This window comes from Schistocerca piceifrons, chromosome 9, assembly GCF_021461385.2.
Source record: "Schistocerca piceifrons isolate TAMUIC-IGC-003096 chromosome 9, iqSchPice1.1, whole genome shotgun sequence".
In the NCBI taxonomy this organism is placed as follows: domain Eukaryota; kingdom Metazoa; phylum Arthropoda; class Insecta; order Orthoptera; family Acrididae; genus Schistocerca; species Schistocerca piceifrons.
Window position 1 is genome coordinate 204532005 of NC_060146.1, and position 24898 is coordinate 204556902.

Sequence of the window (24898 nt, forward strand, 5' to 3'; positions counted from 1 at the left end):
TTCCACACTAACGGGAAAGTCAACCGTCACAATGTCTGTATATGGGGCACTGAGAATCCGCGGGAAACAACTCAGTATGAACGTGACTCGCCTAAGGTGAACGTTTTCTGTGCCATTTCAGCCAATAAAGTTTTTGGTCCCTGTTTCTTCGAAGGTGCTACTGTAACTGGACTACAGTATCTGGAGATGTTAGAGAATTGGCTGTTCCCTCAGCTCGAACAAGAAGCACAACAATTCATATTTCAACAGGATGGAGCGCCACCACATTGGCACTTATCTGTCCGTAACTACCTGAACGTCAACTACCCGAGGCTATGGATCGGCCGCCAGGCAGCCCGTGACAGAGCACTTCATCACTGGCCTCCAAGAAGCCCTGATCTTACCCCCTGCGATTTTCTCTTATGGGGGTATGTTAAGGATATGGTGTTTCGGCCACCTCTCCCAGCCACCATTGATGATTTGAAACGAGAAATAACAGCAGCTATCCAAACTGTTACGCCTGATATGCTATAGAGAGTGTGGAACGAGTTGGAGTATCGGGTTGGTATTGCTCGAGTGTCTGGAGGGGGCCATATTGAACATCTCTGAACTTGTTTTTGAGTGAAAAAAAAAACTTTTTAAATACTCTTTGTAATGATGTATAACAGAAGGTTATATTGTGTTTCTTTCATTAAATACACATTTTTAAAGTTGTGGTATTCTTTTTGAATCACCCTGTATAATGATATGCCCTCTAGTGTTATGGGTAACTCCAAATTATTTCTGTTTGCTGATGACACTAGCTTGGTAGTAAACGATGTTGTGTGCAACATTGACTCGGTTTCAAGTAGTGCAGCACATGACCTCAGTTCATGGCTTGTACAAAATAAACTAACGTTAAATCACAGTAAGACTCAGTTTTTACACTTTCTAACACACAATTGAACAATACCCGACGTTTTAATCTCACAGGACGGGAATATGATTAGTGAAACTGAACAGTTCAAATTTTTAGGTCTTCAGATAGATAGTAAGCTGTCGTGGAAAGCCCACGTTCAGGATCTTGTTCAAAGACTTAATACTCCCATTTTCACTATTCGAACTGTATCAAAAGTGAGTGATACGTCGACACGTAAATTAGTCTACTTTGCTTATTTTCATTCACTTACGTCGTATGGTATTATGTTTTGGGGGAACTCTTCCCATTCTAGAAGGATATTTTTGGCTCAGAAACGGGCGGTTCGGGCAATAAGTGGTGTGAGTTCACGAACCTCTTGTCTACCTCTGTTCACGAGTCTGGGTATTTTGACATTGGCCTCTCAATATGTATATTCCCTATTGTCGTTTCTTGTTACTAATATTGGTTTATTGCCAAGAATAAGCAGCTTTCACTCGGTTAATACTCGACAGAAATCTAACCTCCGTTTGGATCGGACTTCCTTAACTCTTGTGCAAAAAGGTGTGCAGTATACTGCTGCATCCATTTTCAATAATCTGGCGCTCGAATTCAAAAATCTTACCAGTAATCCACGCGCTTTCAAATTGAAACTGAAGAGTTTCCTCATGCGTCACTCCTTCTATTCTGTCGAGGAGTTCCTTGAAAAATTAAGCTGATTCTTATTGTATTGCTGATAGCGTTTACTTAAACTTATGGACTGACTTTTTTTCAGGTTTGTGAACATTTATTTTTATCTGTTATTACTTTTATGTTGTAAGTTCATGTACTGACACGTTCCATGACCTTTGAGATTTGCTCCTCAATTTGGTCCTATGGAACTTCACATGTAAATAAAAAAATAAATAAATATTTCGGCGATCCATCTGACAGTCGCCTTCGTGGAAGATAACGCCGCCGCTGCTCCTGCTACTGCTGAGTCCTGCTCAAAACTACAGATGCTATGAAACTTCCTGGCAGATTAAAACTGTGTGCCCGACCGAGACTCGAACTCGGGACCTTTGCCTTTCGCGGGCAAGTGCTCTACCATCTGAGCTACCGAAGCACGACTCACGCCCGGTACTCACAGCAGGAGAGCTAAAGCTGTGAGTACCGGGCGTGAGTCGTGCTTCGGTAGCTCAGATGGTAGAGCACTTGCCCGCGAAAGGCAAAGGTCCCGAGTTCGAGTCTCCGTCCAGCACACAGTTTTAATCTGCCAGGAAGTTTCATATCAGCGCACACTCCGCTGCAGAGTGAAAATCTCATTCTACAGATGCTATGGTTGCCAACCGAAGTCCTCTATAGCGTGATGGGGTCGATACTGAAAAATCAGCTATTAATTTATTTTGAAGGAGATAACCTATTCGATGACAAGCGGTACTGCTTTCGTTACGGCTAGTTAGCAACAAGTGCACTACTTGACTTAGTAACAAATATAAACTGAAGAGCCAGAGAAACTTTTACCCCTGACTAATATCCTGTAGGGTCCTCGAGAGCACGCAGAAGTCGCATGGACTCGAATAATGCCTGAAGTAGTGCTGCAGGGCATTAACTCTACGATCCCTGCACGGCTGTCCATTAATCCGTAAGAGAACGACGGGGACGAGATCTCTTCTGAACAGCACGTTGCAAGGCATCCCAGATTTGCTCAATAATGTTCATATCCGGGGAGTTTGATGGCCAGCGGAAGTGTTTAAACCCAGAAGAGTTTACTGGAGCCATTCTGTAGCATTTCTGGACGTGTGGGGTGTCGCATTGTCCTGCTGGAATTGCCCAAGTCCGTCGGAATCCACAATGGACATGAATGGATGCAGGTGACCAGACAGGATGCTTACGTATGTGCCACCTGCCAGAGTCGTATGTAGACGTAACAGGGGTCCCTCTATCACTCCGACTGCACACGCCCGACACCATTACAAAGCCTCCAGCAGACTGAACAGTCCTCTGCCAAGATGCAGGGTTCATGGATTCATGAGGATGTCTCCACACCCGTGCACGTCCACACGCTCTATACAATTTGAAACGAGACTCGTCCGACCAGGGAACATGTCTCCAGTCATCAAGAGTCCAACGTCGGCGTTGACGGTCCCAGGCGAGACGTAAAGCTTTGTATCGTAAGGGTACATAAGTGGCTCTTCGGCTCGAAAAGCCCATATCACACTCATTTAAATCTTGATAACCTACCATTGTAGCAGCAATAACCGATCTAACAACTGCGCCAGACACTTGTCTTATATAGGCGTTGCCGACAGCAGCGCCGTATTCTGCCTGTTTACATATATCTGTATTTGAATACGCTTGCCTATACGTTTCTTTCGCGCTTCAGTGTAAGTCAAGTGTTTAAGGTGGAGTCTACAGTACTGACACTCTGTGAGCTTAGTAAGGCATTTGATTGTGTCCCACGTAACGCCCAGCTAAAATCATGTGGTATTGGGAGGGAGGTGTTTTCAAACTCTAGAATGCCACCTAAATAACAAACTGTATCAGTGCAAGGAGCAGTTTCAGGTGAAATGAAGTCAAAACAAGGTGTGCCACAGAGATCCGTAATAGGACTTCTGTCGTTCTTAATTTTAGTTAATTACATAGGCTCTAGTGGATACACACTGCAGTTTGCAGATGAAACAAATTTGTTCTCAAAAAGGGAGAATGCAGTTCAGGCTGTTCAGTAATGAGGAGACCTATTCAGCGAAGCCAAGGTCTGGTTCATCACGAACAAGATGAAATATAATGAAGACGAAAAACAGAGAATAAAACGCAGCCTCAGAGTTGCTGGAACACTGGATGTATAGCAGCTGTTAAGCTACTGATCTTTTTCTTTGATACCAAGTTAACCTGTGAACGGCACACTAACCTTCTATGTTCCAAACTCTCATGGGTTCTGTACCTGTTGAGCCGTTAGCCGTTGCGCAGGTTGCAAGAATGTGTTTTTATAGCAACAGAAAGAAATGTGGATCATCACCTCAAGCTAAAAAAAAAAAAAAAAAAAAAAAAAAAAAAAAAAAAAAAACTGACCACTGCAAACAATTTTTTTTCCAGATTAGGAGTTCTGACTGTTTACAGCAAATTATTTTCAGTTGCCTTGTTCCCAAAAAGACACATTGTAAGTTTCCAGAACGAGATTTTCACTCTGCAGCGGAGTGTGCTCTGATATGAAACTTCCTGGCAGATTAAAACTGTGTGCTGGACGGAGACTCGAACTCGGGACCTTTGCCTTTCGCGGGCAAGTGCTCTACTAACTGAGCTACCGAAGCACGACTCACGCCCCGTCCTCACGGCTTCACTTCTGCCAGTACCTCGTCTCCTACCTTTCCAACTTTACAGACGCTCTGCTGCGAACCTTGCAGAACTAGCACTCCTGAAAGAAAGGAAGGTAGGAGACGTACTGGCAGAAGTGAATCTGTGAGGACGGGGCGTGAGTCGTGCTTGGGTAGATCAGTTGGTAGAGCACTTGCCCGCGAAAGGCAAAGGTCCCGAGTTCTCGCTCCGGCACGCAGTTTTAATATGCCAGGAAGTTTCACATTATAAATTGATCAATACAGCACTCGCTATAAACACAGTACAGACAGGCCAAGATTTCGATTAACTAACGTGCGGAAGAGCTTCCCAACGGTGGCCCAAAAATTGCTCAATGTTCTACCTAAGGATATTCGCTCATTACCAACGGAACATATTTAGGGAGCATTCCTCGTACAGTATTGAGAACACTTCTCTGATGACAGAACGGTGTCTACGTGAGCTCCAACACAGTGCCAATAAAAACAGCAGCAACGCAGCTATTTTTCTACACTGTGTTGTAATATTGTTTGTCTTTTGTCATCCAGTTCCTAAATTTATGTTTTGTACTATCCACTTTAGTATCCTATTTTCAATTGCAATATCGTATTAATTTTATTGTAGTAATATTATTATGAACTTGGTGCTATCTGTCCAACCATGGCTGGCGAATGAACGTAGAACTGGTGATAAAGGTAATAAAACATGGCTGTTGTACCAAGCATTCTGTCGGATGAAAGCAATCTGCTTGCTGAGCGTGCAAGAGTGCCTGCTCATCCTTCTGGAACTCTGGACCAACAAGTCGCTCGTTAGAAGCTTTTGTTCGGCTACTGGCGTACGAGGCGCAGAAAATAGTCATGCAGGAACCAAATCCGTTGCCTTTCTGCTAGGGAAATGTTCACCAATAGTTCGCGCAGAAATTGATCATGAACAGCACCTGTTAATTTGTCTCGAAAAATGCATTTTAGCCTGCCACCCACAATTCCTGTTCACACACTGATACTGAAGCGAACCTGTTGGCAAGCCGCTGGAAGAAACTGCAGATTTTGTTCTTAGTCTGAATTCTGTGTGGAGGATTCTCAACCCAGATGTTGAGTAATGCCGTTGGCTAGACAAAAAGTATGTTTGTGACGCGTTTTTTGCCCGCTTTAACCAGTACTACCTCTTGTTGGAACACGTGAGGCAACACTGCATGGAGTGTAGCCATGTATGGAAGTGAAACATGGACAATAACTAGTTTGGACAAGAAGAGAATATAAGAAAGATTAAGGAAAGGCAAACCTACGTTTCTAGCATTTGTATACGTAGAGAAAGTTTTTGACAATGTTGACTGGAATTCTTTCAAATTCTAAAGGTGGCAGGGGTAAAATACAGGCAGCGAAAGGCTATTTACAATTTATACACAAACCAGATGGCGGTTATAAGAGTCGAGGGGCATGAAAGGGAAGCAGTGGTTGAGAATGGAGTGAGACAGGGTTGTAGCCTCTCCCCGATGTTATTCAATCTGTATATTGAGCAAGCAGTAAAGGAAACAAAAGAAAAATTCGGAGTAGGCATTAAAATCCATGGAGAAGAAATAATAACTTTGAGGTTCGCCGATGACATTGTAATTCTGTCCGAGACAGCAAAGGAATTGGAAGAGCAGTTGAACGGAATGGACAGTGTCTTGAAAGGAGGATATAAGATGAACATCAACAAAAGCAAAACGAGGATCATGGAATGTAGTCGAATTAAGTCGGGTGATGCTGAGGGAATTAGATTAGGAAATGAGACACTTAAAGTAGTAAAGGAGTTTTGCTATTTGTGGAGCAAAATAACTGATGATGGTCGAAGTAGAGAGGATATAAAATGTAGGCTGGCAATGGCAAGGAAAGCGTTATTGAAGAAGAGGAATTTGTCAACATCGAGTATTGATTTAAGTATCAGGAAGTCGTTTCTGAAAGTATTTGTATGGAGTGTAACCATGTATGGAAGTGAAACATGGACGATAACTAGTTTGGACGAGAAGAGAATAGAAGCTTTCGAAATTTGGTGCTACAGAAGAACGCTGAAGATTAGATGGGTAGATCACGTAACTAATGAGGAGGTACTGAATAGGGTTGAGGAGAAGAGGAGTTTGTGGCACAACTTGACTAGAAGAAGGGATCGGTTGGTAGGACATGTTCTGAGGCATCAAGTGGTCACCAATTTAGCATTGGAGGGCAGCGTGGATGGTAAAAATCGTAGAGGGAGACCAAGAGATGAATACACGAAGCAGATTCAGAAGGATGTAGGCTGCAGTACGTACTGGGAGATGAAGAGGCTTGCACAGGATAGAGTAGCATGGAGAGCTGCATCAAACCAGTCTCAGGACTGAAGACCACAACAACAACATGTACTTTAAATCTGTATATTACGAACTTGCTGTATCAAAGCCTTCACATAGTCTGCTGAGTTTCAACAGCAGTATGTACGTAAGTAGTGCGTTTGCTGGTATTCAGCAGAATTTTTGTTCCCAATTTATGCACAACGCCGCCTTCTTCAAGCGCTGTTACATGTACTCGCTGGCTGGGCTCCAACCAAACTGTGAACTACTGTCTCGCACGGCTGTTTATTTATAATTGACACTCCGAATGCTCACTACCGCCCTTGAGGCTCTTTTGTTTTCCAAAATCCTCCGCCTAGGTGTTCCGTGTAGCGCAAATTCCCTCAGTGTTGCAGTGTTGCCTAGCTCTGGTGGACATGGCGGCAGGCGAGCTATCTTATTGAACTCGGTGCCAGACGCCGCGCCTTGTTTAATTTGAAACCTACGCGTCCCTGTTTATTAGATTTTCCGACATCTTTCTTTCAACAGACTCCTTAATTAAGCGGTCCCATAAACTAGTCTGCACTTCTATACTGGTCTCTCCTCCCCTCCCCCCTATTTCATTTCACAATTGTGTCTGAGACAGCGCTCGGCGATAGCTGATTTCCTTGCTTGCTTTAGTCGGGTCTGTCAGAAAAGGAATAAAAAATAAATCCACTATTACAGGCAAATACACAAATAGTCATGTTTTTCTTCAACTCGGTGCCAACGTATTTCGATTCTTTGCTGTCTGTACGGGAACATTTACATTATACACTGGAGCGCCAAAGAAACTGCCGGCCGAAGTGGCCGATCGGTTCTAGGCGCTACAGTTTGGAACCGTGCGACCGCAACGGTCGCAGGTTCGAATCCTACCTCGGGCATTGATGTGTGTGATGTCCTTAGGTTAGTTAGGTTTCAGTAGTTCTAAGTTCTAGGGGACTGATGACCTCCGAAGTTAAGTCCCATAGTGCTCAGAGCCATTTGAACCATTTGAACCAAAGAAACTGGTACACCTGCACAACATTGTGTATGGCCCCCGCGAGCACGCAGCAGTGCTGCAACACGACGTGGCGTGGACTCTACTATTGTCTGAAGTAGTGCTGGAGGGAACTGACACCATGAACCCTGCACGGCTGTCCATAAACCATAAAAGTACGAGAGGGTGGAGAACAGCACTCTGTTAGGCATCCCAGATATGCTCAATAATGTTTGATGGCCAGCGGAAGTATTCAGACTCAGAAGTGTGTTACTTGAGCCACTCTGTAGCAGTTCTGGACGTGTGGGGTGTCTCATTGTCCTGCTGGAATTGCCCGAGTCCATCGGAATGCACAATGGACACGAATTGGTCCAGGTGATGAGACAGGATGCTTACGTAATTATCACCTTTCAGAGTGGTATCTAGACGTACGAGAGATCCCATATCACTCCAACTGCACACGCCCCACACCATCACCAGCATGGTCATCTGCTGACATGCAAGGTCTATGCATTCACGAGATTGTCTCCATACCCGTACACGTCCATCCGTTCGATACCATTTGAAACCAGGTTCGTCCGACCAGGCAACATGTTCCCAGTCATCAACAGTCCAATGTCGGTGTTGACGGGTCCAGGCGAGGCGAAAAACTGTGTATCGCGCAGTTATCTACGGTACACCAGTGGGCCTTCGGCTCCAAAACCCAGTATCGATGACGTTTCGTTAAATGGTTCGCATGCTGACACTTGTTGACGGCGCAGCACTTCTGTCACGTTGAACGATTCTCTTCAGTCGTCGTCGATCCCGTTGTTGCAGAATCTTTTTCCGGCCCGTTGCTGCAGTATCTTTTTCCGGACGCAATAATTTCAAAGGTTTGATGTTTTACCGGATTCCTGATATTCATGGTACATTCGTGAAATGGTCGTACTGGAAAATCCCCACTTCATCCCTACGTCGGAGATGCTGCGTACCGACTATAACACCACGTTCAAACTCCCTTACATCTTGATAACCTGCCACTGTAGCAGCAGTAACCGATCTAATAACTGCGCCAGACACGAGGTGAGTTGTATACGCGTTTCCGACCTCAGTGCCGTTTTCTGTCTGTTTACATATATTTCTTAATAGGCGTGCCTATACCAGTTTCTTTTTCGCTTCAGTGTATATTACAAATAACTGAGTCAAGCTTGTGAAATGAATTACGTATTTTGTAGCGTTATAATCCTGGGACATGAAAGACATCACGACGACTTGAAAACTCAAATATGCATAGCATATCTCTGTGTGTGAGTAGACACTAAGCTGTTTTTTCGATCATTACTGTCTCAAACGGCAAAAGACTACCTTAAACGGCACTTGTTTGATTTCCAAAGGCATTTTTGTAAATCGCTACTGCATCAGAACTGTTGACGCAGTGGCGAGGTAGACGATATTGTGTGGAGACTGCGCCTCATTGTTACCAGCGTGGGCAATTGTCCCCGTATGTACACACAATCACAGCGTGCATACACCTGGGGGAGTGTACAAACACTCGGCTGTCTAAAGACATTCCGGACCCCGTAGACAGCCCATGTAGACACCCGGCTGCCTTAACCGAAGGCCCAAGCACGTTCTGCGTTCCCCACATGACAGCTGTTACCCTATGATAGTTAACGCTAATCATCTGTAGACTGTGACCACAACAGCAGCCCAATGAAAATCAGACGCTTACTGCGTTAATACGCCCCTTTCTTTTCAGTGTACTTATCATTGCCGTATACTGAGATGATTGGAAGCTAACACTGGTGATCAGTATACTTCTGGACCCCTCTGCGTACATTTCTGCAGTCTTTCAGTTTTCAATACACCAGATCGTCACGCACCACCGATTATCAGCAGCGCTAATATCATCCACAAAAATGAAATGGAACCAGACATAACCTGTGGCCAGGCGTCTCGTCCACGTTCACTGGTCATTTTTGTTTACACGTGAACGCACAAACTGCGCGTATTGCCACAGGCGGCTGTCTGCTTGGCAGCTTGCCACCTGTACGGTCAAAGTGAGCTGATGAGGGACTATCTTTTTCGCGAAGACTACAAAATAACATAACAAAATGAATGGTGACGGAGTTTACTACTGACCAAAGCCAAGTTCATAGTGGATGTTTTTATCAAACGGTGTGTGTTAAATTCCCTGCACTCCTGAGAACTGAAAGAATAGGAAATGTCTCGCCTATACAGTTCGAAATACGGGGTTATTACGAATGACTGAAGCGATTTCACAGCTCTACAGTAACTTTATTATTTGAGATATTTTCACAATGCTTTGCACACACATACAAAAACTCAAAAAGTTTTTTTAGGCATTCACAAATGTTCGATATGTGCCCCTTTAGTGATTCGGCAGACATCAAGCCGATAATCAAGTTCCTCCCACACTCGGCGCAGCACGTCCCCATCAATGAGTTCGAAAGCATTGTTGATGCGAGCTCGCAGTTCTGGCACGTTTCTTGGTAGAGGAGGTTTAAACACTGAATCTTTCACATCACTATGCGTGAAACTTGCCCGCACGCGTTCAACCGTTTCTTCGCTCACTGCAGGCCGACCCGTTGATTTCAACCTTACAGAGGCATCCAGAAGCTTTAAACTGCGCATACCATCGCCGAATGGAGTTAGCAGTTGGTGGACCTTTGTTGAACTTCGTCCTGAAGTGTCGTTGCACTGTTATGACTGACTGATGTGAGTGCATTTCAAGCACGACATACGCTTTCTCGGCTCCTGTCGCCATTTTGTCTCACTGCGCTCTCGAGCGCTCTGGCGGCAGAAACCTGAAGTGCGGCTTCAGCCGAACAAAACTTTATGAGTTTTTCTACGTATCTGTAGTGTGTCGTGACCATATGTCAATGAATGGAGCTACAGTGAATTTATGAAATCGCTTCAATCATTTGTAATAGCCCTGTACATGCGTTTATTTGAACGAGAAAATATATGCTTGCAAACACAAGAAACATTATGTAGAGCGCAGTAAATAGCGCCTTTTCACTTTATCCTTTGTATCTTGTTAACACCGAAATTTTTTTTCTCGGCAAGTGACTGAGACTACTTCATCGTTGAAATAGTTTTCATTAGAACACGTTCTAGTTTTTATTTATGCAAAGTGCTGGCTTTTTCTCTGTAACATGTAAATACTTTTTTTTATTTTCCGATATTTCGTCTCTCTTGCAGAAGAGTACTGGCAGGGAAAATACCAAAACCTTCTGCAGGCTTTATGAGTGACACAATACAGCAAACAACACAATAAAGACTAAGACGACACGGAAGCACTAAATGCATTTTTATAATAGGAGAAAACTTGGCAAGAGTAGATTAACTTCCAGTGGTAGCAGGTGCAGTCACAATTCAGTTTCTGTATATGTGCAGAGTACATTGGAAACTGAAAATTTAGAATCCCACATTCAGCACATTCTGTACGTAATTGACTTTATAGACTCACTCGCGATGTGTCTGGCTGCTAATTTATTCGCGGACACGGTAGGTGCATGTGTTTCAAGTAGCTGATTTTCACTGCAAAGTCGTACGTGGAGAAAGGGTTTTGGAAGACATGCAGGATGAGAACGGACATGTACAATAGTACACTGTAAAACATGAAAAAAGTTAGAGGAGGCCCTTGCGCAGTAGTGAAAATACAACGCCTGAGGATGAGTAGGAGGAGGAAGAGGAGGAGGAGGAGAATATGACAAACATGAAGACAAAGACAACTGTGGTGGTAATAACAATGGTTGTGATAATTACGATGGTGGTAAGGATGGTCGTAGTGGTGGTGATTTGGATGTGGCGTTGAATGAGGTGACGGTGATGGGCGAGGACAGAGGCAGTGGTGACAGGAGAGGATGCCGGTGGTGGTGACGAAAGAGGACGGAGGTGGTGGTGGTGGTGGTGGTGGTGGTGGTGGTGGTGGTGGTGATGACCGAGGACGCGGGTGGCGCTGACGAGAGGAGATGGAGGTGGTGGTGACAAGAATTGACGTGGTGGTGGTGGTGGTGGTGGTGACGAGAGAGGATGGAGGTGGTGGTGACGAGTTAGGAAGAAGATGGTGATCAGGATAGGGGTGGTGATGAGTGAGGAAAGTGATGGTCATAAGTGAGGATGAATGTGGCAATGACTGAGGAGTGCGGTGGTGATGACTCAGGATGGAGACGGTGACGAGTGGGGACTGAGGTGGTCATGTGTGAGGATGAATGTGGTGATCAGCGAGGACGAATATGGTGATAAGTGAGTATGATTGTTTTGATTAGTCAGGACGATGTGGTGATTAGTGAGGACAAAGATGATTAGTGAGGATGAATACGATGAGGACAAAAATGATAATGACGGAAAATTATGATGGATTCTTTTCTGTTCTTCGTACATAATCAGACTGCTGAGTTGGATGCATTTAACTGCAGACGTCAGGCGTCTCTTAAGTTGCAATAGGAATAGGAAAACAAGGCCAATTAGACATGGTATGACAAAAGTCGAAACAAAGCCACGGGAGTAAGCAATATTCCATTAGAACTACTGACAGCCTTGGGAGAGGCAGTCCTGACAAAATTCTACCATCTGGTGAGCAAAATGTATGAGACAGGCGAAATACCCTCAGGCTTCAGGAAGAATATAATAATTCCAATCCAAAAGAAAGCAGGCGTTGGCAGATGTGAAAATTACCGAACTATCAGTTTAATAAGTAAATGGCTGCAAAATACTAACGCGAATTCTTTACAGACGAATGGAAAAACTGGTAGAAACCGACCTTGGGGAAGATCAGTTCGGATTCCGTAGAAATATGGGAACACGTGAGGCAATACTGACCTTACGACTTATTTTAGAAGCTAGATTAAGAAAAGGCAAACCTACGTTTCTAGCATTTGTAGACTTAGAGAAAGCTTTTGACAATGTTGACTGGAATACTCTCTTTCAAATTCTGAAGCTGGCAGGGGTAAAATACAAGGAGCGAAAGGCTTTTTACAATTTGTTCACAAATAACATGGCAGTTATAAGAGTCGAGGGACATGAAAGGGAAGCAGTGATTGGGAAGGGAGTGAGACAGGGTTGTAGCTTCTCCCCGATGTTATTCAATCTGTATATTGAGCAAGCAGTAAAGGAAACATTTGGTGTAGGTATTAAAATCAATGGAGAAGAAATAAAAACTTTGAGGTTTGCCGATGATATTGTAATTCTGTCAGAGACAGCAAAGGACTTGGAAGAGCAGTTGAACGGAATGGACAGTGTCTTGAAAGGAAGCTGTAAGATGAACATCAACAAAAGCACAACGAGGATAATGGAATGTATTCGAAATAAATCGGGTGATGCTGAGGGAATCAGATTACGAAATGAGATACTTAAAGAACTAAATGAGTTTTGCTATTTGGGCAGCAAAATAACTGATGACGGTCGAAGTAGAGAGGACATAAAATGTAAACTGGCAATGGCAAGGAAAGAGTTTCTGAAGAAGAGAAATTTGTTGACATCGAGTATAGATTTAAGTGTGCGGAAGTCGTTTCTGAAAGTATTTGTATGGAGTGTAACCATGTATGGAAAATAAATGGAAATGTCGTGTGGCTAGGGCCTCCCGTCGGGTAGACGGGAAGTGAAACATGGACCATAAATAGTTTGGACAGGAAGAGAATAGAAGCTTTTGAAATGTGGTGCTACAGAAGAATGCTGAAGATTAGATGGGTAGATCACATAACTAATGAGGTGGGATTGAACAGAATTGGGGAGAAGAGGAGTTTGTGGCACAACTTGACTAGAAGAAGGGATCGGTTGGTAGGACATGTTCTGAGGCATCAACGGATCACAAATTTAGCATTGGAGGGCAGCGTGGATGGTAAAAATCGTAGAGGGAGACCGAGAGATAAATACACTAAGCAGATTCAGAATGATGTAGGCTGCAGAGTACCCGTGGTCTAGGGGTGGCGTCTTTGATTCATAATCAAAACATCTTCGGTCCCGGGTTCGATCTCCGCCACTGCCTAAATTTTGATAAAAAAATCAGCATTGGCGGCCGAAGACTTCCGGCATAAGAAGTCAGTCTCATTCTGCCAACGGCCTTGTCAAAGAGGGCGGAGGAGCAGATAGAGGTTCAGGGCACTCTCTTGTGCTAGGGGTGGGAAATTGCCCCTAAAGGCGGAAGAATCAGCAATGATCAACGACATGAGGATGCAGAAGGCAATGGAAACCACTGCATTCAAGACACGTAACGTGTATCCACAGGACATGTGGTCTGTAACTGAAGAAGTGTCATGACGATCTCTCCATTGGCAAAAGATTCCAGAATAGTCCCCCATTCGGATCTCCGTGAGGGGACTGCCAAGGGGGAGGTTACCACGAGAAAAAGATTGAATAATCAACGAAAGGATAACGTTCTACGAGTCGGGGCGTGGAATGTCAGAAGCTTGAACGTGGCAGGGAAACAAGAAAATCTGAAAAGAGAAATGCAAAGGCTCAATCTAGATATAGTAGGGGTCAGTAAAGTGAAGTGAAGTGAAGGAAGACAAGGATTTCTGGTCAGATGAGTATCGGGTAATATCAACAGCAGCAGAAAATGGTATAACAGGTGTAGGATTCGTTATGAATAGGAAGGTAGGGCAGAGGGTGTGTTACTGAGAACAGTTCAGTGACCGGGTTGTTCTAATCAGAATCGACAGCAGACCAACACCGACAACGATAGTTCAGGTATACATGCCGACGTCGCAAGCTGAAGATGAACAGATAAAGTGTATGAGGATATTGAAAGGGTAATGCAGTATGTAAAGGGGGACGAAAATCTAATAGTCATGGGCGACTGGAATGCAGTTGTAGGGGAACGAGTAGAAGAAAAGGTTACAGGAGAATATGGGCTTGGGACAAGGAATGAAAGAGGAGAAAGACTAATTTAGTTCTGTAACAAATTTCAGCTAGTAATAGCGAATACCCTGTTCAAGAATCACAAGAGGAGGAGGTATACTTGGAAAAGGCCGGGAGATACGGGAAGATTTCAATTAGATTACATCATGGTCAGACAGATTCCGAAATCAGATACTGGATTGTAAGGCGCACCCAGGAGCAGATATAGACTCAGATCACAATATAGTAATGATGAAGAGTAGGCTGAAGTTCAAGACATTAGTCAGGAAGAATCAATACGCAAAGAAGTGGGATAAGGAAGTACTAAGGAATGACGAGATACGTTTGAAGTTCTCTAACGCTATAGATACAGCAATAAGGAATAGCTCAGTAGGCAGTACAGTTGAAGAGGAATGGACATCTCTAAAAAGGGCCATCACAGAATTTGGGAAGGAAAACATAGGTACAAAGAAGGTAGCTGCGAAGAAACCATGGGTAAGAGAAGAAATGATTCAGTTGATTGATGAAAGGAGGAAGTACAAACATGTTCCGGGAAAACCAGGAATACAGAAGTACAAATCGCTGAGGAATGAAATAAATAGGAAGTGCAGGGAAGCTAATAAGAAATGGCTGCAGGAAAAATGTGAAGACATCGAAAAGTATTTGATTGTCGGAAGGACAGACTCAGCATACAGGAAAGTCAAAACAACCTTTGGTGACATTGAAAGCAACGGTGGTAACATTAAGAGTGCAACGGGAATTCCACTGTTAAATGCAGAGGAGAGAGCAGATAGGTGGAAAGAATACATTGAAAGCCTCTATGAGGGTGAAGATTTGTCTGATGTGATAGAAGAAGAAACAGGAGCCGATTTAGAAGAAATAGGGGATCCAGTATTAGAATCGGAATTTATAAGAGCTTTGGAGGACTTACGGTCAAATAAGGCAGAAGGGATAGATAGCATTCCATCAGAATTTCTAAAATCATTGGGGGAAGTGGCAACAAAACGACTATTCACGTTGGTGTGTAGAATATAAGAGTCTGGCGACATACCATCTGACTTTCGGAAAAGCATCATCCACACAATTCCGAAGACGGCAAGAGCTGACAAGTGCGAGAATTATCGCACAATCAGCTTAACAGCTCATGCATCGAAGCTGCTTACAAGAATAATATACAGAAGAATGGAAAAGAAAATTGAGAATGGGCTAGGTGACGGTCAGTTTGGCTTTAGGAAAAGTAAAGGGACGAGAGAGGCAATTCTGACGTTACGGCTAATAATGGAAGCAAGGCTAGAGAAAAATCAGGACACTTTCATAGGATTTGTCGACCTGGAAAAAGCGTTCAATATAAAATGGTGGAAGCTTTTCGAGATTCTGAAAAAAGTAGGGGTAAGCTATAGGGAGAGACGGGTCATATACAATATGTACAACAACCAAGAGGGAATAATAAGAGTGGACGATCAAGAACGAAGTGCTCGTATTAAGAAGGGTGTAAGACAAGGCCTTTCGCCCCTACTCTTCAATCTCTACATCGAGGAAGTAATGATGGAAATAAAAGAAACGTTCAGGAGTGGAATTAAAATACAAGGTGAAAGGATATCAATGATACGATTCGCTGATGACATTGCTATCCTGAGTGAAAGTGAAGAAGAATTAAATGATCTGCTGAACGGAATGAACAGTCTAATGAGTACACAGTATGGTTTGAGAGTAAATCGGAGAAAGACGAAGGTAATGAGAAGTAGTAGAAATGAGAACAGCGAGAAACTTAACATCAGGATTGATGGTCACGAAGTCAATGAAGTTAAAGAATTCTGCTACCTAGGCAGTAAAATAACCAATGACGGACGGAGCAAGGAGGACATCAAAAGCTGACTCGCTATGGCAAAAAAGGCATTTCTGGCCAAGAGAAGTCTACTAATATCAAATACCGGCCTTGATTTGAGGAAGAAATTTCTGAGGATGTACGTCTGGAGACCAGCATTGTATGGTAGTGAAACATGGACTGTGGGAAAACCGGAACAGAACAGAATCGAACCATTTGAGATGTGTTGCTATAAACGAATGTTGAAAATTAGGTGGACTGATAAGGTAAGGAATGAGGAGGTTCTACGCAGAATCGGAGAGGAAAGGAATATGTGGAAAACACTGATAAGGAGAAGGGACAGGATGATAGGACATTTGCTAAGACGTGAGGGAATGACTTCGATGGAACTAGAGGGAGCTGTAGTGGGCAAACACTGTAGAGGAAGACAGAGATTGGAATACGTCAAGCAAATAATTGAGGACGTAGGTTGCAAGCGCTACCCTGAGATGAAGAGGTTAGCGCAGGAAAGGAATTCGTGGCGGGCCGCAACAAACCAGTCAGTAGAGCGATAAAAAAAAAAAAGAAAAAAAAAGGCTGCAGTATGTACTGGGAGATGAAGTTCGTACAGGATAGGGTATCATGGAAAGCTGCATCAAACGAGCCTCAGGACTGAAGACCACAAGAACAGCAACAACAACAAGATGCCAAGTGTGGCTGACCTGGTGGGAGCGCGGCCTGGGCGGCGGGTATCTGGGCGGTGTCTTGGTGCGCGCCACGAAGCTGTCGGGCACGTCGACGGCCATCTCGCGGTGGGGGGCGCCGTCGTCCATGGCGGCCAGTTCCAGCTCCAGGTCGGCCTGCTGCTGCTGCTGGAGCTGCTGGGACGCCAGCAGGTCGTCCGCCGACGCCGACGCCGACGCCGCCGCCTTCTTCGACGACAGCTCCGACGAGTCTCGGTGCCTGCAACAGACGGCGGCGCGTCTCAGAGCCGTGGTACAGGCTGGACCAGACCAGTGAAGGGAGGGACGATAGCAAGTTAACTGGGCTCAACTGTGCTCGCCTCCGTCAGCTTTACGTGGTGGGGAAGCCCGACCCCTTAAACCCAGCCGCCACCAGGGAGATGCCACTTGAAGGGTCAGCCGAGCACCACGTGGCAATCAAGTACTCCACAACATTTCCGTAAATATTGGCCTACGAGGGTTCCCCTTGGGGTCCGATATAAAGTCGCGCCGGAGGCCTACAACCGTGACATAAATTTGAGGAGAGTTACGCCAATTCTATATAGGTCCTTAGAATAAACTGATCACTTGTTGAAACTTTCTCGCAGATTAAAATTGTGTGCGGACCAAAACTCGAACTCGGGAGCTTTACCTTTCGCGGGCAAGTGCTCTGCCATCTGAGCTACCCAAGCACGACTCACGACCCGTCTTCACAGCTTCAATTCTGCCAGTACCTCGTCTACTACCTTCCAAACTTCACAGAAGTTCTTCCAGGAGCACAAACGGAAATACTTGGAGGAAAGGCGGCGTTGTTTTCGGGAAACAATGCTGAGAAAATATAGAAAATCGGTATTTGAAGCTGACTGCCGAACGATTCTGCTCCCACCAACATACACCGCGCATAAGGACCACGAAGATAAGATACAAGTAATTAGGGGTCATACGGAGGCGTACAGACAGTCGTTTTTCTCTCGCTCTATTTGGCAGGGTACCCTCCGCGACGCACCTTACGGTTGCTTGCGGAGTATCTACTTGTAGGTAGTTGTAGATGTACAGGCCCTCCCAGTATGGTGGCGTAAGGCCGTCGCATTCAAGGAAGATTATGTTGAAAAATAGGGTTTTGTAGTCAAGAGTGGGGAATAAATGGTTCGCAGGAGAGCTTCTGTAAAGTTTGGAAGGTAGGAGACGAGGTACTGGCAGAACTGAAGCTGTGAAGACGGGTCGTGAGTCGTGCTTGGGTAGCTCAGATGGTACAGCACTTGCCGCGAAAGGCAAAGGTCCCGAGTTCGAGTCTCGGTCCGGCACACAGTTTTAATCTGCCAGAAAGTTATCAGCGCACACTCCGCTGCAGAGTGAAAATCTCATTCTGATACCTTGTTGTTCAAAATTTATTACATTGACTGGTTTCGGGCACTGCCCATCATCAGCATATCAAAAAGACAAGTCTTCGTACAAAGTATGTAGTCACATGGATCAGTGTTCAGCATCGGTTCTCACCTGATGGTCAGGTGAGTGCCTGATGATCCGTTGAGTACTGATGCTGGGGAGTGGGACAGGTAACTACGTACTTTGTTTGAAGACTCGTCTTTTTGACGTTCTGATCATGAGATGCGCCCGAAACGCGTCAATGTAATAAATTTTGAACAACAAGTGACCACTTTACGCAATGGCGTAAATCTCCCCAACGTTTTCTTCGAATGAAAGTCCAACACCCGTGCAAACTACCCTGAGCTACTTATTAATAGGGAGGGCAGATCACTGTTGATGGAAAGCTGGCAGTTGTTTTGGAATTAGTGACCAAAAAAAAAAAATGTTCAAATGTGTGTGAAATCTTAGGGGACTTAACTGTTAAGCCCATCACAGTCCCTAAGTTTACACACTACTTAACCTAAATTATCGTAAGGACAAACACTACACACCCATACCCGAGGGAGGACTCAAACCTCCGTCGGGACCAGCCGCACAGTCCATGACTGCAACGCCTCAGACCGCTCGGCTAATCCCGCGCGGCGAATTAGTGACGTCAACCAATCTAGGCACTGCCAAATTTGAGACGTTGGTAGAAATAAAACCAATAAAACTGTACGTGTATTACAGTACTACAGCTGGTGCACCTAACCCTTTTATTTGTAACTGATTTTAGTTGTTTTACGTAGTTCATAGTCTTATAATTAGAAACTATGATTAACAAAAGTTAATTTCTCGCGACAGACAGAGGGAGTAAGTCCCTCACCAGACAATCCAGCCTCTCAACGTCCACCATACAGAGTCTTCACTGGTGACCTCTACTTCCAGTAACATCTTCACGACTGCAGATCGCCAAAAGTACTGTTAGTATTCCGAACTTGCTTCTGCCACCTTCACCTAAACAGCAATTAATGCAGGTTTTTATCAATATAGGCATTAGTCACAAGTGATCTCTCCTAGAGTATTTCCTCTCACACCGATTCTTGCTTCAGCTTTTAACACACGAAAACTAAAATTTTTTGAAGTATTGACAGTGTGTACAACCTCCACTTCTCTTAGCAGTGGACTATAACCCAGAGTGAATACAATGTAGAACAGTGGTCATCAATATCAAGGCGGAATGAGATAACAGCCAATACGCCCAACGAAGACAGGTACCTACCTAAACCAATCGCGTCAAACACAATAGCTTTTAGTTTTAACGAATCTATAACTGTTTAATATGCCACATAGAGGCAGTGAAAGATATACATTGCACGAATAAAAAGATCGTCGATTGTACGTATTTCGAATTTTCGGATTTTTGACATACGGGATAAAAATACCGAAACACAGACAATTGTCGGACTTTTATTTACAAAATATATATTAATGTTTGTAATTCTAAAGTAACGAGACAAAATTTAACAAAACCCTCAAACAAACAAAAAAAAAGATTTTTTATTGGGTCAAGGAATAATGAGCCATTGAGCGGTCTGGTTCTGCTTGCATTGAAGACATGTTACAGGAAGACAAACTTTGTTTGTAGACTTACACAAAGCTATTGACAATGTTGACTGGAATTCACTTTTCGAAATTCTGAAGGTAGCAGGGATAAAATGAAAGATGTAAGGGTCATTCATAAACTATACAGAAACCAGACTACAGTTATAAAAAAACTCGAAGCACATAAACGGGCAGCAGCAGTTGAGATTACACAGGACTGTAGCGTATCTCCGACTTTATTTAATCTGTAAACTGAGAAAGCTCTAAAGGAAGGCTAGGAGATATGTGTAAAGGGAATTAAAGTTCATGGAGAAGAAATAAAAACTCTGAGGCTTGCTGTTGATATCGTAAATCCGTCAGAGGCGGCTAGGGACTTGGAAGAGCAGTTGAAGGGAACGGATAGTATCTTGAGAGGAGGATATGAGATGTTCAACAAAATTCGAATTGAAGCAGATTATGCTGAAGAAATTATTGAAGTAATGGACTACTAACAGTAGTGGGTAAGTTCTGATACTTGTGGAGTAGAATAACATGATGATGATGGTGGTGGTGGTGGTGGTGGTGGTGGTGAAAGAAGTAACGAGGATATAGAATGCAGAATTGCAATATCAAAATGAGCTTTTATGAGGTGGTTAATACTGAATATAAATTTAACTTTTTGCCAGACTTTTCTGGAAGTATTTGTCTAGTGTGTAGAGTTGTAGACGATAAGTAGTTCAGACAAGAAGAGAACGGATGCTTTTAAAGTGTGGTGCTGCAGAAGAATGACGAAGATTAGATTCGTAGCTCGAGTAACTAATAAGATTGTAAGATTGTATTGAAAATAATCGGTAAAAAATTGTGGGATAAGCTGACTAAATGAACTGATCGGATGACAGGGGACAGTCTGTGGCATGAAGCAGTCGTCAGTATGGTAGTGGAGGGAACTCACGGGGGGTGAAAACTGTACAAAGGGACCTCAGATAGATTACAGCAAGAAGGTTGAAAGGTATGTACAGGGTGACAGCTATTGAACTGACTGAAATAAAATCGTCGTAACTTCTGAACGGTTTGCGTCAGGACGTTCAAACTGCACAGTCGGCCGCGGGGTATGATGGGAATTAGTGTTAGTATTTGCATCCGTGGTTTGGTTTAGCGACGAAGCCCACTTTCATTTGGATGGATTTGTCAATCAGCAGAACTGGGGCATTTGAGGGACTGAGAATCCGCATTTCGCTATCGAGAAGTGTCTTCACCCTCAACGGGTGACTGTGTGGCGTGCAGTTTCCAGTCACGGAATGATCCGTGCGATATCCTTTGATGGCACGGTGACTACCGAACGGAACGTGAAGGTTTTCGAAGATTATTTCATCCCCATTATCCAAAGTCGCCGTAATGTCGACAAGATGTGATTCATGCAAGACTGAGTTCGGCCCCATCGAAGCAGGAGTGTGTTTGATGTCCTGGAGGAATACTTTGGGGACTGCATTCTGGCTCTGGGGTACCCAGAGGCCACTGTCATGGGCCTCGATTGACCACGATATTCTCCGGATCTGAACACATGCGACTCGCTTTTGCGGGGCTATATTAAATACAAGGTGCACAGCAGTAACCCCAAAACCATTGCTGAGCTGAAAACAGCCATTCAGGAGGTCATCAACAGCATCGATGTTCCGACACTTCAGCGGGTCATGCAAATTTCGTTATTCGTCTGAGCCACATCATCGCCAATGATGCCAGGCATATCGAACGTGTCATAACCTAAATCCGAATATCTGTAGTGACGTTTACATGTCGAATGATGTATGTACAGGCCGTAGTTTGTAACTAATTTACGTTTTTTCCCATACAGTTCAATTATTGTGACCCTGTAGGTCGCTGCGGTAATTCAGAGATGAAGAGGCTTGTACTGCCTAGACTAGCGTGCATAGCTGCATCAAACCAGTGTCCGGACTGTGCACAAAGACGACAACAGCAACAACAGCCACTGCCACTTATAAATGTGAGTTGCCTGTATAAGAAATTTCACTTTTGCTATAGAACTTTCCTGCGCTCGATTCACTTGCTTGTGTTCTACTTGTAAGCTGTCACAGGCTAACAGTGTCAGTAAATCGATTACAGCCTGAGCTGACGAATGAATGAATGTTCTCTCCCCTCCCTCGCCCACCCCCCTTCCCTAACACACACACACACACACACGTTCCCTGTATCCGGGCGGGATCCACACGCGAGGACGTCAATGACCCACGTGAAGCCGGAAATAAAACACGTCGTTCTGGGGTGGGGGGACAGCTTTTGCTTTTCCTGGCACGCGGTACAACCTCCACTCACGCGAGTGCACCGATCAACCAGCGGTAAAAAAAAAGAGCAAGTGAAGCACGCTAATGAGACTGTGTGTGTGTGTGTGTATGTGTGTGTGTGTGTAAGGGCGCCGCTGGAATCACGCAACTCAACCGATATGGAGCTACGAGTTCTGGAGCAATCTTACGGCATTAACGTGAAATGGCCGAGCGGGAATCTTTTGCCGTCCTCCAAGACAAACTGTTGCTAACATCCGAAAATGTGACCACTGTGAGTCTCAATTTGCCACCAGAAAGTGATTTCTCAAAAACTGCATTTGGAGCACTGTTGTGTACTGGTACGTGTACATGGACTGTGCGAAAGACGAATTACAGGTGTTTGAAATGTGGTGCTGCAGGAAGGTGCTGAAGATAAGATGGAAAGAGTGAGGAATAAAGACCTCTTCTCAGCTCAAACATGACGACGTATGCCTGCCTGTAACAGAATGGATACCGGAAAAAATGATCACGCAAAAACCATTTTGCGCTTTTGCGGCGTCACATCCAGTCCAAATATTTTTCTAAGCGTCGAACGATCCATTTTATACGACAGAACCGAAGATAATGGTTAAACGTGCTTGATCGCTTCTGGGAAAACGATCTTGACCGAGGCTAAGTTTGTCTTTAGTGGAAATTAATTTCCAGCTGTCGATATTTCAAGGGATTCTCTAAATTTTACACCAAACGTTCTGTATTCGGGGCAGTCAGATGAAAACGACACAGATGAATAAAGGTAGGTAAACTTTATTAATCGAAAAGTAATCGCCGCAACTGTTAATACACGTTTCTCGCTGAGAGACAGGTGATCAGTGTCTTCATGGGAAACAGTTTGCGGTTGCCTACGAAACCACGAACTAAATCGACGGTCACGAACGTGTCTTCTCAAAACTGCAAAAATAAGGAAATGGCACGTGGAGAGGTGGATGTGTAAGAGGTGTGGGCGGGTCTACGTGTTGCCAAGGTTGTTGGGACTACGCTGCATCATTTTCGCTGCGGAATCCTTACACCTCCATACAGTCCCCGTCTTCCCCCAAGCGATTTCCCTACTTTTGCAGGGACCAATGGCCTTTGTAATCTGGTCCCTTCAACCCCCTCAAACCAACTAACCGACCTACGGTTGCAGCCCTGATGAAAGACGCTGGTGGCCGTCGATTTGCTTCGGACGAAGAGGTGGTCGCCTGGGTAAAATCTTGGTTTCGTAGGCAACAGCAAACATTTCTCCATGAAGGCATTGACCTCTTGCCTCACAGTGGGATACTTGTAATAATAGTTGCGGCGATTACTTTTGAAACAATAAAGAATTAGCTTACATTTTTCCATCTGCCTCGCTTTCATTTCATTGCCCCCTCGTGTATGTGCATGTTCCTCTTGCAAGTTTCCTGAGAAAATGTCTCTTGAGTTTGATTTAAACACTCAAACTATCTATTTGAGACATTTTTAGACTTGATCCCATGTTGAATTTCTATTTTGTTTTCGAATTTTGCTTACTTATTATTTTGCCAGACATTATGATTAACTGGCGTACACTCGAAACGTTCCTTCTCGTCCATCGCTGGAGCTGTTGTAGCGACGGGCGAGATCCAAATTCTTCTATACTGCTAATCAGTCCCCTGCAGCACTCATATGACTGTCAAGAGTCAGATTTAGACCACTGGCTTGGAAAACGAGCATCACGAGCACGCAGTACGCCTTTAGCGACCTGTCTCTCTCCCATTAAAAACACCTAGTTAGCAGTCGATAAAGTGAAAAGGAAAGAAGGACACAGGAGTAGTCATCCCTCGAGTCGCGAATCAATTGAAAGAGTTGAAAACCAATGTCGTCAGGCCCGGATGGAATCCCAGTTCAATTCCACAAAGAGCACTCTACGGCACTGGTCTCTTAATTAGATTGCATTTATCGCGAATCTCTCGCCCAGAGCAAAGTCCCAAGCGACTGCAAAAAGGCGCATGTGACTCCTGCATATGGGAAAGGTAAAAGAGCGGACCCGCATAATTACAGACTCGTATCCTTAACGTTCGCATACTGCAGAATTATTGAGCATATTCTCATTTCGAGTACAATAAATTTCCTTGAGACGGAAGAGCTTCTGCCTACAGTCGCCGGCCGAGGTGACCGAGCGGTTGTAGGCGCTACAGTCTGGAACCGCGAGACCGCTACGGTCGCAGGTTCGAATTCTGCCCCGGGCATGGATGTGTGTGATGTCCTTAGGTTAGTTAGGTTTAAGTAGTTCTAAGTTCTAGGGGACTGATGACCTCAGATGTTAAGTCCCATAGTGCTCAGAGCCATTTGAACTTACAGTCTACAAATCAGCCTGGATTCGGAAAGCATCGCTGGTGTGAAAATCTACTCGCCCTTTCGTCACGATACGAAGGGCAACAGGCAGATTCCATATTTCCGTATTTCCGATAAGCGTTTGACACAGTGCCCCCCTGCAGGCTGTCAACGAAGCTACGAGGATATGGAACAGGTTTCGGGATATGTGAGTGGCTCAAAGACATTACAAGTAAAGGAACCCAGTACGTTCTCCACCCCTCCCACCATGGACCTTGCCGTTGGTGGGGAGGCTTGCGTGCATCAGCGATACAGATAGCCGTACCGTAGGTGCAACCACAACGGAGGGGTATCTGTTTAGAGGCCAGACAAACGTGTGGTTCCTGAAGACGGGCAGCAGCCTTTTCAGCAGTTGTAGGGACAACAGTCTGGATGATGGACTGTCCTGTCCTTGGAACGTCAACCAAAACGGCCTTGCTGTGCTGGCACAGCGAACGGCT

General features: G+C 44.5%; 1 protein-coding gene across 1 annotated transcript in view; it reads right to left on the reverse strand.

The window, feature by feature from the left end:
• LOC124717377 (protein PALS1-like) overlaps nucleotides 1–24898 on the reverse strand; it is a 550527-nt gene that overhangs the window by 190920 nt on the left and 334709 nt on the right. Inside the window, exon 3 of the mRNA XM_047244219.1 lies at nucleotides 16825–17098. Within this exon, the coding sequence (XP_047100175.1) occupies nucleotides 16825–17098 (274 nt within the window). The remainder of the gene's footprint in view (nucleotides 1–16824; nucleotides 17099–24898) is intronic.